This window comes from Corvus moneduloides, chromosome 2 (assembly GCF_009650955.1).
Source record: "Corvus moneduloides isolate bCorMon1 chromosome 2, bCorMon1.pri, whole genome shotgun sequence".
NCBI lineage: Eukaryota > Metazoa > Chordata > Aves > Passeriformes > Corvidae > Corvus > Corvus moneduloides.
In genome coordinates this window covers 58,387,966-58,401,936 of record NC_045477.1, presented here as the reverse complement: position 1 = coordinate 58,401,936, position 13,971 = coordinate 58,387,966, and the positions used below count along the sequence as shown (strand labels likewise).

The 13,971-nt window shown below is 37.2% G+C and overlaps 1 protein-coding gene across 1 annotated transcript in view; it reads right to left on the bottom strand.

Annotated features, from left to right (window-relative positions):
* Window positions 1–13,971, bottom strand: part of VWA8 (von Willebrand factor A domain containing 8) — a 181,263-nt gene that overhangs the window by 44,314 nt on the left and 122,978 nt on the right. Inside the window, exons 30-35 of the mRNA XM_032099823.1 lie at window positions 8,468–8,584; window positions 7,929–7,993; window positions 7,704–7,829; window positions 6,971–7,080; window positions 4,822–4,976; window positions 2,884–3,085 (exon numbers count right to left, since the gene is read on the bottom strand). Of these exons, the coding sequence (XP_031955714.1) occupies window positions 2,884–3,085; window positions 4,822–4,976; window positions 6,971–7,080; window positions 7,704–7,829; window positions 7,929–7,993; window positions 8,468–8,584 (775 nt within the window). The remainder of the gene's footprint in view (window positions 1–2,883; window positions 3,086–4,821; window positions 4,977–6,970; window positions 7,081–7,703; window positions 7,830–7,928; window positions 7,994–8,467; window positions 8,585–13,971) is intronic.

Sequence of the window (13,971 nt, the reverse complement as noted above, 5' to 3'; positions counted from 1 at the left end):
ACAGCTATGCACAGCTCTAGACATCAAACTTTAAGGAAAGCAGACACAATGTTCAGTTCTGGGCTCCTCAGTGCAAGGGAGACATGGAGCTCCCGGAGCAGGTCCAGCGGAGGGCTATGAAGATGATGAGGAGATTGGAACAACTCTCTTATGAGGAAAGGCTGAGGGACCATGGCTTGCTCAGCCTCAAGAAAAGACAGCTGAGAGGAGACCTCATCAGTGTCTATGAGTATCTAAAGAGAGGGTGTTAGAGGATGGACCAGGCTCTGCTCTGTGGTGCCAAGCAATAGGACAAGAGGCAACAGACAGAAACTGATGTTCCACCTGAACATGAGAAAATAATTCTTCACTGTGATGGTGACTAAGCACTGGAACTGCATGCCCAGAGAGGTTGTGGAGTTTCCTTCCCTGGAGAAGAACTGTTTGGACACAATCCTGAGTAACATACTCTAGAGGACCCTGCTGAGCAGGGAGATTGAATCAGATTTCTCATCATCCCTATCTTTTTTGATGTAGAATTAGGATTTTGTCTTCCTCCACATATTTATCTATACTGAACTTCACCTGTTATTTCTATTGCATTCAGAATTGTAGTCCTTATCATAATTCTTCATGGTAATAACTATAATTCCTACCATGAATAATAACCACTATCATCAGCACTGTTACCTCAGTGTTAATTAATTTTTCAGTTTTTTTCATGACATGCTGAGTAGCACAGGCCACTGTAGTATTTTCCTCATAGCTCCTCCTCTGCTAGAAAATCCAGCCATTCACTGATAAATGGAAATGTCTTGAAAAAGTCCTGAAAAAAGCTATAGAACAGAAAACCTAGAGTCTTGCTCAGGTCCCATTTAATTGAATTGGTAAGGTCATATTAAACATGATTCAGTTAAAATCAGACTTTGTCATTCATAAATTAAAACCTCATTCAGAAAATAAATATCAATGATAATGATCTTCAAGGCATGAAATCTTTCAACTTAAATGGCCATAAAGCACTGTAAAAACCCTCATACAATTTTCTATACATTTAAAGCTATCAATCCCTATTCATGAATATATTTCACCACAGCTGAGATAAAAAAATTAAACTGCTTGGTCAGACAGAAGCCAATTCTCAGACTGATAATATGCTCAGGTTACTGGTATTGTGGAGTCATGAAGGATGTCCCCTGGGTTTTAATTATAATAACCTAGCAATACAAGGTGTTACATATCACAGCAACTTAAAAGGCTTTTAGGAATAGCAGTTAAGATCTCAGTTCAGGTATCATTTGGAAGCACTGAGGGAAGATACCTCCCTCACTCCCAAATCAGTAAACTGGTTTTAACAAAAGCTCAGATTTACCTTCTAAAACATCTACTTCAGATTCAGATCCTTTTTTTTTCTGTGAAAGCCTGAAAAAAAGTGACACAGTCTGACCCTTCAGTAGTTTATAAAGTAAGAGAAGATTGCAGCCTGAAGTTGTATAATTAGTTCCAAGATTCTAACTCCAACTGATTTTATTAAGTTTAATCTTTTTAAGAGGTAATCTTTCCTTCAGTTACAAAAGGAGGTAACTGAAGTTTTCTACCCTGTTGATATCCTTGACTTGGCTTCCTTAGTCAAGTAAATGTTTTATTCTCTTGGTAATAAATAAAAGGGTTTCTCTACACAGGGAGGTTGATCTGCATTAAATGAGGACAGGCAGATTAGATCATTCATTCTGTTTGAGTTAATTTGGAATAAAATGTTTATTCGGGGACAGACAGTTCACACACAGACTAAATCAGGAATAGCTTCTTGTGCTGATGAAATCAAGCCATTCTACCATGTACAAATAGTGTGGGCATTTTTTCTTTGGATAGTAAACTTTGGAGATTCCTAGAGGTAATTAATGCAAAACTCACAAATGCTGTTATTTAGCACTAATTGGTGTATTTTTAGTTATTGGCTAAAGAAGCTAAAGTTATAATGATAACAGAAAGCTTGGCATGGCAGCACAAAAATGTCTGAAGATCTGTAGCCTACACCTGCTTTATTAGTGTCAGAAAGGAGGATGGTTTTGCTGCATGTGAATGTTGTTCATGCAACATTGTCTTGGACAGGAGAAGAGCTAGAAAGTCTGGGTCTCTTCAGTTTGGAGAGAAGGCAGGAGTGACTGAAGTTTGCTAAGTCATGAAGGTGATGGTTAAGGTGAATGCAGAACTCATCTAAGTACTCATCTAAGCCTGAAATGCTAGAATAAAGGGCACCTGATAAACCCAGTAAGAGATGAGTTGATCACAAAAAAATCATGAACTTGTGAGTTTGCTGTGGAGATACACAGGTTCAAAGAGGGACCAGATAAACTTGAGGACAACAGGTCCATAAGAGGAGATTTAAAGCCTGAGGCAGGGATGTCTTCTGCAATATCCCCAGCAAAACAAGTGCAAATATTGAGACAGTATGAAGAGAAAAACAAAGAAGTGGACAGGGTCACATGCATTCCCAAAATAACCTCTCCTATTGCCCCTGCTGGGGATAGAATTCTGAGTTAGTCAGACAACAGGTTTATCACTGCGTCTCTGTGTGACTCTGAGCAGAAGCTGGAAATACTAGTGAAGGCCAATTGCTGAACTGGAATAATCATATTCCATTAGTGGGTTTCCTGTGCAGACAGAGAGAAATCCCATCCACTGAGATATTCACAGTGCAGATACCCTGTTAATTTCTCAGAAGTATAATTCAGCATGCTAATAAAATCCAAATTAATTTTAAAACTAAGTGCAGCTACACTCATTCCTTCTCAAATACTTGCTCTGTGACTATTTAAGAACATTCTGGGAAAATAAATGAGTGATAGCAGATGACAAAACAAAACCCAAGTGTGTTGCAGCACAAATATATGAACCTCTTACCTTTTGGGTAGATGTCTTTCAAAGGTACATCTCCAGGTGCTAAAATTCTGACTATTTGATTAGAAGCCAATAAAGTTACACAATTGGTTTGTTTTGCAGCTCCTGTTTTCCTCTGGGCTCCATAATAAAATGGATCAGAAGGAGAAGCACGTTTGTGACTCAGAGAGGAGTTTCTTTTCCAGCTATACACTTCACTGGGAGACTGCAAAAGAGAAGGTGTCTACTGAAGAAAACATTACTATTGTTAAGTCCAAGAACAAATATTTCTTGATAAGTTCCACTTCTTATTTAATTTCAGATCAAATGTGGCTATTATGGTTACTTCTTATGCTACCATATGACAAGGAATGACCTGGATTATTTTGTCATCAAAAACCCCTATAGGGGTAAAAACCAACAAACCATCTACCTGAGTTTTAGGCATGAAGATGCTCTGAAAATCTGAAGTTGAATCAACTTCTTTTTTAATTGAACCAGGAACAGAAGGCATTGAAATAACCTAATTTGGAACCAAACTATGTAAAAAACTGTTAGGTTTCCACTAATAAAGATAAATGTAAACAGGTATTTCAGTAATAAATTCAAAGGTAATCAATAAGGCTGGGACTTAGTTCCAGGTTCAGAGATTTAAGTGTAGATCTCCACATCAAAGCCAGTGGCTCCATCTTCCCGTATGGTCAAAAGAGGCTGGAGGAAAAATCATCTTGAAGGTCTTAGTGTTTGCTAAACTCAGCACTGCTGTTACAGATAAGACCTCAGATAGCTTGTTCATACTAAACACCTACACCACCAGCACTGAACACTGAATCTGAAGTTTTGCCCCATCACTCTAACATTCACCCTTAGCACTCCTTCTTTGACATTCACACGGACTTCTAAAACTATGTATGAGGAAAGACAGTGCCTCAGTCTAAATCAGGCAGAGCCAAAAATGTTTCATCACCCACATTAGTGTGTTAGTACTGAAGTGTGCAGCTCCTTTAGTACTCCCTCCTCTAGACCACCTCTCTTTTTCAGCAATAAATTCACATCTATTGTAAGCAATATGAAAAGCTATAATAACTATATGGTAATATAAAACCAAACCAAGGAAAACTCAAAAGCTAACTGCAAAGACTGTCTTATTGACAAAAACATATTTTTGAATCATTTTGGATTTCAAAGAATTTTCTTCTGTCATTTAGCTTTCCCAAAATTCATGTCTGTTAACACTTACATTTTCTAATTTGCCCCAATTTATTAAACAAACATGAAATGCAATTATTTATTCCATAATCACTACTCTTTTTATGTACCATTGGGGGCAAATATAAAAAAAGTCCAAAGAATTAAACATTCTGCTTGTATTTTCCCTGTGTTTGCCTTCACTCCTTGCAACAGCCCTAGTTGTTACACTGCTAAGTTTCCCTTTCTTTTCTGGTGCTTTTCTAACTGTGTCATGGCAGTAAGCACACTTACATGGACTATTTACACTTAGCTACTTTTTTCAGTAGTGATGGGGCTTTATAGTTTTGCTATCGTTTTCTGTATCTTTTTTTCTTTTTCCTAAATCTAGTCCTGCTACCTGCTGCACACTGGGCAAAAAGTTCACACCGAACAGTTCAAAATTATAATGATATTCTTTTTCTCAGTGGTTAGGCTTGATTAAAAAATGGTAAAACACATCATTTAGAAAATTACTCTAGCCAGCACTGTTCAGATCTTACCAAAAATGAATTTTGTCTGTGCTAGACATTGTGTTGTGCCATTTATTATTACTTAAAAAACCACAAGCACCCCTCTAGATTAGACTACCCTAACAAACAGTGTACACTACATTAATTTGTCCCTTACTGTCATTCCCTTCTTTTTCCAAATCATTTGGTAAACAGGTACTTAACAGGTTACAGAATAAATGAGACCATACTATTTCATTGTATAATAATGCTGAGAATTTACCAAGAGGTCTGGGAAACCAATAACAATAGTAGCATAATTATGTTCATCTGAGAAGATCCTGTTGGGGGAGCTGATCTTTTGTCCCACAGCTGCACTGAGGTTTTCTGAAGATAGCTGGTCAATTGAAACTGCATGAGGCACACACAGTTCTGACACTAAACAGGGAAATTAAACAAAATTAGTCATTAAATCCAGATGTGCAATAGGAAACGATATTAACTGTAAGAGCACTGAGCACTGAACATTGCTATTACTTTGAGCATAAAATTACTAAAAAGCAGAAGATCTGATTATACTATACCATAACACAGAGGAGAAGGAAGTAATCTTATTTTTGTAAAGTTAAGTACTTAAAATCAGGAAATACTAGTTTTGTAGTTGCTTATACCACTTAATTTTGCCCTCTACTGTACAGATGAGGCAGGAAGCCTGTGGAATAGAACAGCACGTGATCTCATTGAAAATTGTTATAATGCAAATGCACCAAAAGGCAAAACACAGGTTTGCATAGGTGTCAATGTGACATTTCTCAGTGACACTCTTGTTGTCTTTGCAATTTAAATAATGTTGTTTGTAATGCATTTCTGTTATAAATGCTGCTTTGGTTTTGTCTTTAAGCTAATGAAAACTGAACTTTATTCTGTGCATCTGTAAGAGCCCTTTACCTTGCCTCAAATTACCAACAGAGTCAGAACCTGCTATCTTTAGTTCTGCACTAGTTCCACTTTGATGAGCAGACTACCTTGTTCATATGTCAGTGGGAGAAAATCTTTCCTCCCTCAAAGGATAAAAGGTCTGGGTCAGCAGTAAAGCCACACTGGTCTACCCTTCTTTTAGTTCTCCTGCCACAGCTTCTTCCTCAAAGAACAAGAACAGGCTGAAGATGTTACAGTTGGGGTTTGCTGGAGGATTTGGAAAAAGGTGGACAGGGTATGATATGATAACATTTTAGATTGGAAGAGATGAAACGAGATAACAAAGGAGAAAAATAGCACAGAAAGCATGCAGCAATGAACTGCCCACAAACACTTTGGGACTGGAAATTATAATAACATTTCTATCCATCTGAGGAATGATACTCCAGAATGGTTTCTAAATAAGGTAGTAAGAGGAAGGAAACTACTGTGCTCTGATAGCACTTGATAAGTTGGTAGAGTAAATTGCACAAGAGTTAAAAAGGATTCTGGATATTTAGACTGTGGTTAGTTTTTGGTATCCACCTGGTTGCTATTTATGTAAAATAAGCCCTATCATTTGTCAATAACATTTGTTTGTACCATGTTTACACTGTGTTAATCTCATTTTTCTTACTTATGCTAGCCACAAGAACCAGAACAAAACTTGTTCCTCCTTTAAGAGATATTAAAGTGGTTTCTCTGCTTGTTTCCTCTGTCTCTCTGATACATAATAGCCAAAACCTATGAACTGTAAGGTGGGATGCACATGTACTTCCAGTCTTCTTAAACCAAGTAAACTAAAGATTCTGTGCACCGAGATCAAATGCTCCAGATTGAAAAGGCTATGAGATTTGAAGACAGACATCTTACCAGGCAGAATGATGACCATTGGAGATTTCTGCCTTACTCTGTAACTAAGACATGCCTCAATGCCTAGCACCATCTGGGAATTTTACTGATCAAATTCCCCCCATCTTTTAACACAGGTGTGATGGCCTCAATGGCCTCCTGCACACTATCAACAGAACTACAGAAACTGTGACTTCTGTTCTAACAGTAGGTGGCTTGCATTTTTCTAAGGGTTGGGAAATCTTTTCCAGCTCATCTGAGTGTGAGTAGCAGACCTGCAACAGTCTACAGCCTGGACTCATTAATATATTTGTTCCCTTCTATTCCTGTTCTAATTCCTGCCTCGTCATTTTTCTTCCTTTTCCATTCTACATGCTTGTCTGTAGGGTCTTGAATGCTACAATGAAACAAAAATTCTTTATTCAAACAACTTGAAGTTTGATCATGGAATGTGCCATGCCTTGACAAAAGCTGTTATTATTAACCAAACATGATAAGGGGGGCAAAAACAGAATCAGAGAGATGGTTACTCAGACCTTTAAAGAGCCTTGTTTGTGCAGCTGCAAACAGAAATGATAAAAAGAAAAAAGAAAAAAGGAACTAGCCAGATTTGCATTCAATACCTGTTGTTAAGCCAAATCCCATGTCAGCTGGCTCTTCACTCAATGCATGCAGCTGGCAAACCTCACTGTCTTGAGCTTCCATATGGGCACGCTTGGTTAAAAGAAATTTCCTGTAAAGGATACACATTTATAATAATTCCCAACTAAACTTGTAACTTTAAACAATGACTTTTATCTTCGGAAACAGTGAAAACATTCTACATTTATATAAACAAGGTTATCAACACCTTTTGCTAAAACTAAATATAATTTCCCAAACATCTGTGAGATAGGAAAGGGTAGGCCAGCAAGTGGCAGATTTGTCTTCTTATTTACACACTTTCATTTGCTGTGCGTTCATGAAAATGAGACAGCATAATAACATTTCTTTCATATGACCATGAAAGTAAAGGAAGCAGGCTCTAACTCTGGATAATGTGTCTGTATTTCCAGGGATAGGTCCACCAACATTCTCATTTCTAAAGTTCAACACCACCTCAGTAGAATTAATATTAACATGCATACAATCAAAGTTAGTCTAGACTTTCAGAGGCTGGCATATCCTCTTCATTTCCTACTCTAAAAGCCTACCTGCAAATTCACCTCAGCAAATTTGCATCTTAAATACCCACTTTTCAAGTCCAGCCAGTCTCACAAACAGAAAAAACTAAGTATGAGACCAGGAGTGAAACTCTGAACACAAATGAGACACACACAAGACACAATGCCGTCGAGACAACTAGGCTGAACTAACTTATTTGTTTTGTTTTCCACCAAGAGCCACCGGTCTTCAGCCACCAGGAAAACAGATTTCAGACTGATCGGAAGTGAGATGGTGTGAGTTTGACCCTCCAATACATCCAGTACAATAAGATGGTTTCTATAAAATTGGAAGGCAAGAAAAGAATAATCAGATAGGGATATACACAAGGAGATCCGATATAAATCAATTTAATACAAGGATATAATTTACTCTCACCCTGTTTCTTTGTAGAACACCAGCCAGTTTTTGTGTGAAAACTCACGGCACATTTTGTAGTTGCTCTGTATAAAAATACATCATAGGGCAATTAGCGTTTGTTAGATTTGTCCCAGTGAGTTTCCCTGACTCCTCTGAAAGTGTACTAGTTTTTTTCCTTTATTTAGAAGAATCCATAGCTTTAATTGCCTCTCAAAATGCTATCTAGCTTGCCTTGTTCCTACTCATAAATTGCATCATAACTGAGTTCATTATTTTGGACATAATTCATTGTAACAAAATGTTCCGTTATTTCCAGTTCTAGGCCTAAAAAGGGATATTTTAAAGATACATATCTTCAGACAACTTATTTATATTTCTTCTATCAATATTCCATAACAATGCTATTTTATGCATAAGACATTTAAACATAAGAGTAAACAACTAAATGCTTGGGCTGTAAAACCAGGAAAACCCTAATGATCCTGGGGTGGTTTTTCCAATACTGACATTTGCTTTTAAAAAAACTTAGTATAATAGCGGTAGGTGCTATTCCTCACCATCTCTTCTTTGTTGCTCCACCAAGATGTTCTCTTAGGAGAGTCTTGAGCATCTGGTGAGAGCAAAAGTCGGCGAAGAGCACCACTGCTTGTATCCAGCAACAACACAACATTGCTCTGTAAATGAAAAGCAGATCGATGTACATCTCAAGCCCATTTAAGAGACTACAACAAAACTATCTGAACCACTTTCACAACTCGAGCCACTTAGGACATTTCGAAAAGATCATCTAGATTTTGTTGCAAAACATAAGCTGGATTTTCTTGGTTCATTTCAAAGTTCATAGAGAAATGGAATTGAAGAGGTTAAGTACATGCAAGGGCTGGAATGATATTACAGTTTTTCCATAGCATTTTATCTATACATCTCATATTAATCTCTGCATAATTTCTAGGAACAGGACTAGTATCATTTACATGTCTAAGATGCAGCTACAGGTAAGAGATATTAGTTCTGTCAAGTCACTAAAATATTTCACTTCAGTTTTTATGTTTGCTTACCATTTTTCTACTGTACCCATTGCTTAAGTCCCACTGAAGGTGAAAAACTGGTGAAAGAAAAAATGGCTCAGTACTTTCTCTCCAAGTTCATATTTCTGATACTGTGGAGCCTATTAAATATTCCAGAGTGTGACAATCCTTCTGTGACCTGCACACTCTTGATAGCTTATAGTGTCCAAGATAGGACAGTTGTTGGAGGACAGCAGGATGACTGAAGAGGATGAAGACCAGAAGCAGACACAAATCTCCATGTATCACATGAAAATATAGTCTGCTAAATTTTGAATTTCGTCAGATTTCTCATTTGTTCCTCAATGCCCAAGGGTCAACACATGCTGTCAAATGATGGGGGCTTTTTAAGCATTTCTTTTTGCAAAGTACTACAGCTGCTCCTAATGTTTTTAACTAAGAATTCAAGACAATTGTCATTCAGGGCCAACCTTAACTGCATCAAATGAAATTTAAAAGGTACAAAGGAATAAGTTAATTAAGCCTTGGGTTCAATTTTTTGTTTGCCATTCAAGGAAACATTCAGCTCTGCAAGGACATTAGGTTCTGCAAGGATGTACTAAAAGTAAACTGCCTACGTACAACATGTGCAATAACGCACAATAGACGTTAAGGAAGTAAAACATAAATTCCCACGAATTCCCCTAAATAAAACAAATACAAACAATCTGAGTCACAGCAGTTTTGTTCTTTTGGGTACTCTTCATACTTTCACTAGAAATACTTGTGAGAGTTAACTTTAATAATAACAGTAATTTGAAGCTAAATATGGTAAAGTATTTAAAATATTATCATGTTATTTGGAGCATTTGGGAATTTCAGTTCAAGTTCAATATTTCTAAAAAAAGAAGCTTGCTTATGTATTACAAACCAAAATTATAGAAATGTGGTTCAGGAAAAAAAAAATAGGACATTTGCTTTGGATTTTGGTTTTCTGCCATATTTCATTTATACAATCCTGAAACAGCATTAGCCTTCCACATGAGATAAAGAACACATACAAATCAATTACATTCTTCCACTTAGTGTTAAATTTATGAGAGCAGTTGGTAGTATAAAAAGCTTCTCTACTCCCCCCCTTTTGATGTTAATGGTTTCCTTCTGTGCTAAGTGACTGATGTATATTCTGTCTGTGTTTAAGAATAGATTTTTGCGTCATTTGTGAACGCATCCAAGAGCAGCTCTGGCAGCTCTTCAAGTGGGCTGGAAAAAGACACTGGTGTGCAATTCCACTGTGTTTGTTCTTGACTGGGAGAAAAGTAACCTTTGGGCGACCTCCCGACCCCAATGTCTGGAATTCCAAGCTCTGGACAGATGCAATAACCAATCTTGTGAAGTGATGTGCCTTTATTTTTAGTTACTGCAAAGTTTCCCTTTACTTACTGCTGATTTTATTTTAACCGGCATTTCCTCTAAGAAGTTCTTAAACCAAACAGGGCTGTGACTTCATTTTGCTGGTGTGGGAAGTTGTTCCTTATGGTTTTGCAGAAAGAGGGGAGAGCTTGCGGAAATTTCAGAGTGGGACAGTGCAAATAACTCAGTTTAACATTCTTGTATTCTTCTCTGCAAATTCACTCTCAGTTTTGATCTCTCTGCCCTCGATGCTCATGTCCTGAGCAAGCAAGTTGCAAACACAGATTCTTCTTAGCTGTCAGCTTCAGACTGAGGCTGATCCTTAGCTAGGCAGGGTAATCATACATCCACTTGCCTCCTGTCCCACCTTTTCTCACTCAAGGATCCCTTGAGTGATAGAAACATAACAATCCTGACACTGTAAATATTAGGCACACATACAAACATTAACACACTGTCCAGCAGGTTCAGTTGGAAAAAGTCTGTGCAAGAATTTATGGTTTGGGGCTCAAACCATCACATCTTCAGAGGTAGAGAAATGTATGCAAGTAGATTACTGGCAAGTGGTATCTTTCAGATGATTTGGGAGACTTTATTGTACTTGAGATTTCAGAGAACTCAGAGCAACAAGTAGTAGTATAAGCTTTGTGCTTATGGAAAATGAGCCTTCCATTCTACAGAAGGTGCACACATTTCTATTTAAGCAGACCTTTACTATAAGGTGTACTCATAGAAAAGGAACATCTTATATAATATAATATAATATAATATAAAATATAAAAAAAAAAGGAAACTAGTTTTTGAAGAAAATAAGAAAATACACCCTTTGTTCTGAAGACAAACATCAGAATATTATGGGGACTAGAGGTTACAGAAGTTACTACTACTATGTTACTGGTCCTTCCATATTCAGGTCCTCACTTGTGCTTCAGGCCAGATCACAAACTGTTAAAAGAAGTCTTCTTTTAAAGAATGGTTGCCATCTTCTACACATGGTGAGTGAGGTGGATCTCTGTGTCACTTCCTGTGCCACAGACTCCCTCACTCCCTTGTTATCAGAGAGCTTTGACAGACCTGCAGGAGCACATGGGACAGGGAAAAGCATTTCCCTCCCTCCCCACCCCGCTTCCTGACCAAGAAAGATAAAAGCAGAGTCAAAGCATGCTGGCAGGACACTGCCTGAACAAAGCTTGTTGTGCTCCCTAAGGTAGACTGTAGGTTACTCTGTTTGTCCAGTTGTAGCCTTTCAACACAGTGAAGTGCTTGTAAAAAAACCTGGAAGTGTGCTGTTAATTTACAATTAACAAATTGTAACAATTAGCAAATCAATTCTCCATGTGCAGTTTGCTCCTACAATCCCACATAAAATCATGCATGAAGGTTATCAGAATTCTTTTTGGTCCATACTTGCTCTCCTTCTGAGCAGTAGAAGTGATAGATGCAGAAAGAAAAAGGAAAGTGCATATGGCGGGCACAAAGATTTAGCAGAAAATAAGAGTAGGCCTTGAAGTATTTGTGGGGAGGACAGATGGCAGAGGCATTTCTGCTTTGAAAAGATGAATGCAATTCCCATCTTACAAAGAAGTTACTTGAGATTTCTGAAGACTCCTTGCAAAGTCTATGAGTTTAGTCTGAACAAAAAGATAGAGTCAAACCAGCTTGCACTCATTGAGACCAATGGCCACCGTGAGGAATAAAATCATCTATCCTTTCTTCCAAGAAGATGTAAATGTGGCTTAAAATCAGATAAATCTCCCACTTGTGCCATTAAGTTAGAGCTTTGAGGAGTTTACTTTCAGTAAAAATTTATTTAGAAGGACAGGAAGGAATGATTTTTCATTTTATTTCACTGGAGGGCTCTACTGAATCTAGATGGATGTCATCTGGGAACAAGATAAAAAATACAAGCTTATTTGAAGAGCCACAACATCATCATCTCATCTTTTCCAATAAGGTTATCATCCATTTTAAATTGTTCTTTTTCATAACTTAGTCAGAAACATTAATCTCCAAAGATCTCTATTAAAAGAAAAAAATGAAAAAAACTGCTTTTGGTATTGTCTAATTAATGGATTATATTATTTATGAAATAGCAGCTGTCAAATGGCCCTTTTATTTAATAAATGCAAGTTCTTATTTCTACAAATATTGTTAATACTTCTTAGTCTTCTTGCAACTAAACACAGATGAATATCTAAAGCATCAAATACATTTTTTATATTACTTGTTCTTCTTGTTTTGTTTGATGCACCCCTGGTACAATGAGCTAACTCTTGTAGCGTTGCCCAAAATGCAGATGTGCCACTAATCTACTTTTCTTAACATATGAATGCTGCAGGTTCTGAGTTTATGCCTGCCAGTGATCTTAGTACACCCAAATGTAGGCATCTTGACTATATGTCAAGCATCCTTCTGTAGTCAGTGGAAAGAGAGAGACACATCCAGAGGGCAATTAAACATATTCTACTTTAGCTGAGATGAAATGCTCTTCAGGTCACCTTTATTCTCCCAGCAAATACAGAAGGTACTTGGATTATTATCTTAGATCATATGCTTACCTGCTAACATCAATAATAATGGATTAAATTTCATACACAGCAACATTCACCTCATTTCACAGGTGCACAGAGCACATGATTTTTCCATGGCTCCATTGCAGGAAGAGTTAGGAATAAAACCTAAGCTCCATGTGAAAAAATTACACTGCTTGAGAATCCCTCTTGTGATTCAGTGGGAACTAGAGATCCTAACACTTGAAACACAACATAAGGAATGATAGCAGTGGCTGTGAAGACTGTAACAGCAGTACTTGTCTAACCTGTGCTTCAGTGCCTCACTTAAAAACCAATCCCAAACAAATTACCAATGTAGTCCGTGGATACAAGCATACAATATACAAGAGAATAATTATTCTTCTTTTTTTGTTTTCTGTTCAAGCTGCTTACTTAAGTTCTCAAGAAATCTAAAACTACTTTTGAATGGTGTTCTAAGTATAGGACTTTTTGCAACCCAGTTTGTAATTAAATGAAACATATTTTCACAAACAGTGAGTAAGGTCTGCCTTAATGGTAAAAATATGTAAAAAAGCCCTAAGGTAATGAAAACATTCTGAATATTTTAATTTTGTATTATTTTCCAGTCTAAAACAGGCTTATTTCCAGACAAGATGTATTCACCTGTAGCACTTGCCAAGAAAGGCAAGTCTGAAACTGGCAATATTTAGCTCTGTCAGAGAAAAACATGAGGTTACAGCATGACTGAAGTCATCTGGAAAGGGAAATGAACTGCCACAGTCTCTCCACAGAACAAATTTTACTTCGGAGTCAGAAAAGTATCTCTCTCATACTATCACTAAAAGATATATTCCATGAGGACAGCCAAAACGAGACTCTGAGATAACTACCTAAAGCTTCACAGAAGAACCTTCATTTCGGACACCAAATGCTACTGTGATTTGGTTAAAAACAAAATGGTAGGAATTTTGGAGACTTAGAAAGCAAAGAATATTGCTGGCTTTATATTAAAAAGTGTGAGACGTTCTAAACATTCTTAGATACAAGACAGACTGCCATCTGTTTTAGTTTCCTGCATGAACTGCGCCAAAGAGAGCCAAGAATTATTTAGAACCAAACAAATGTGCT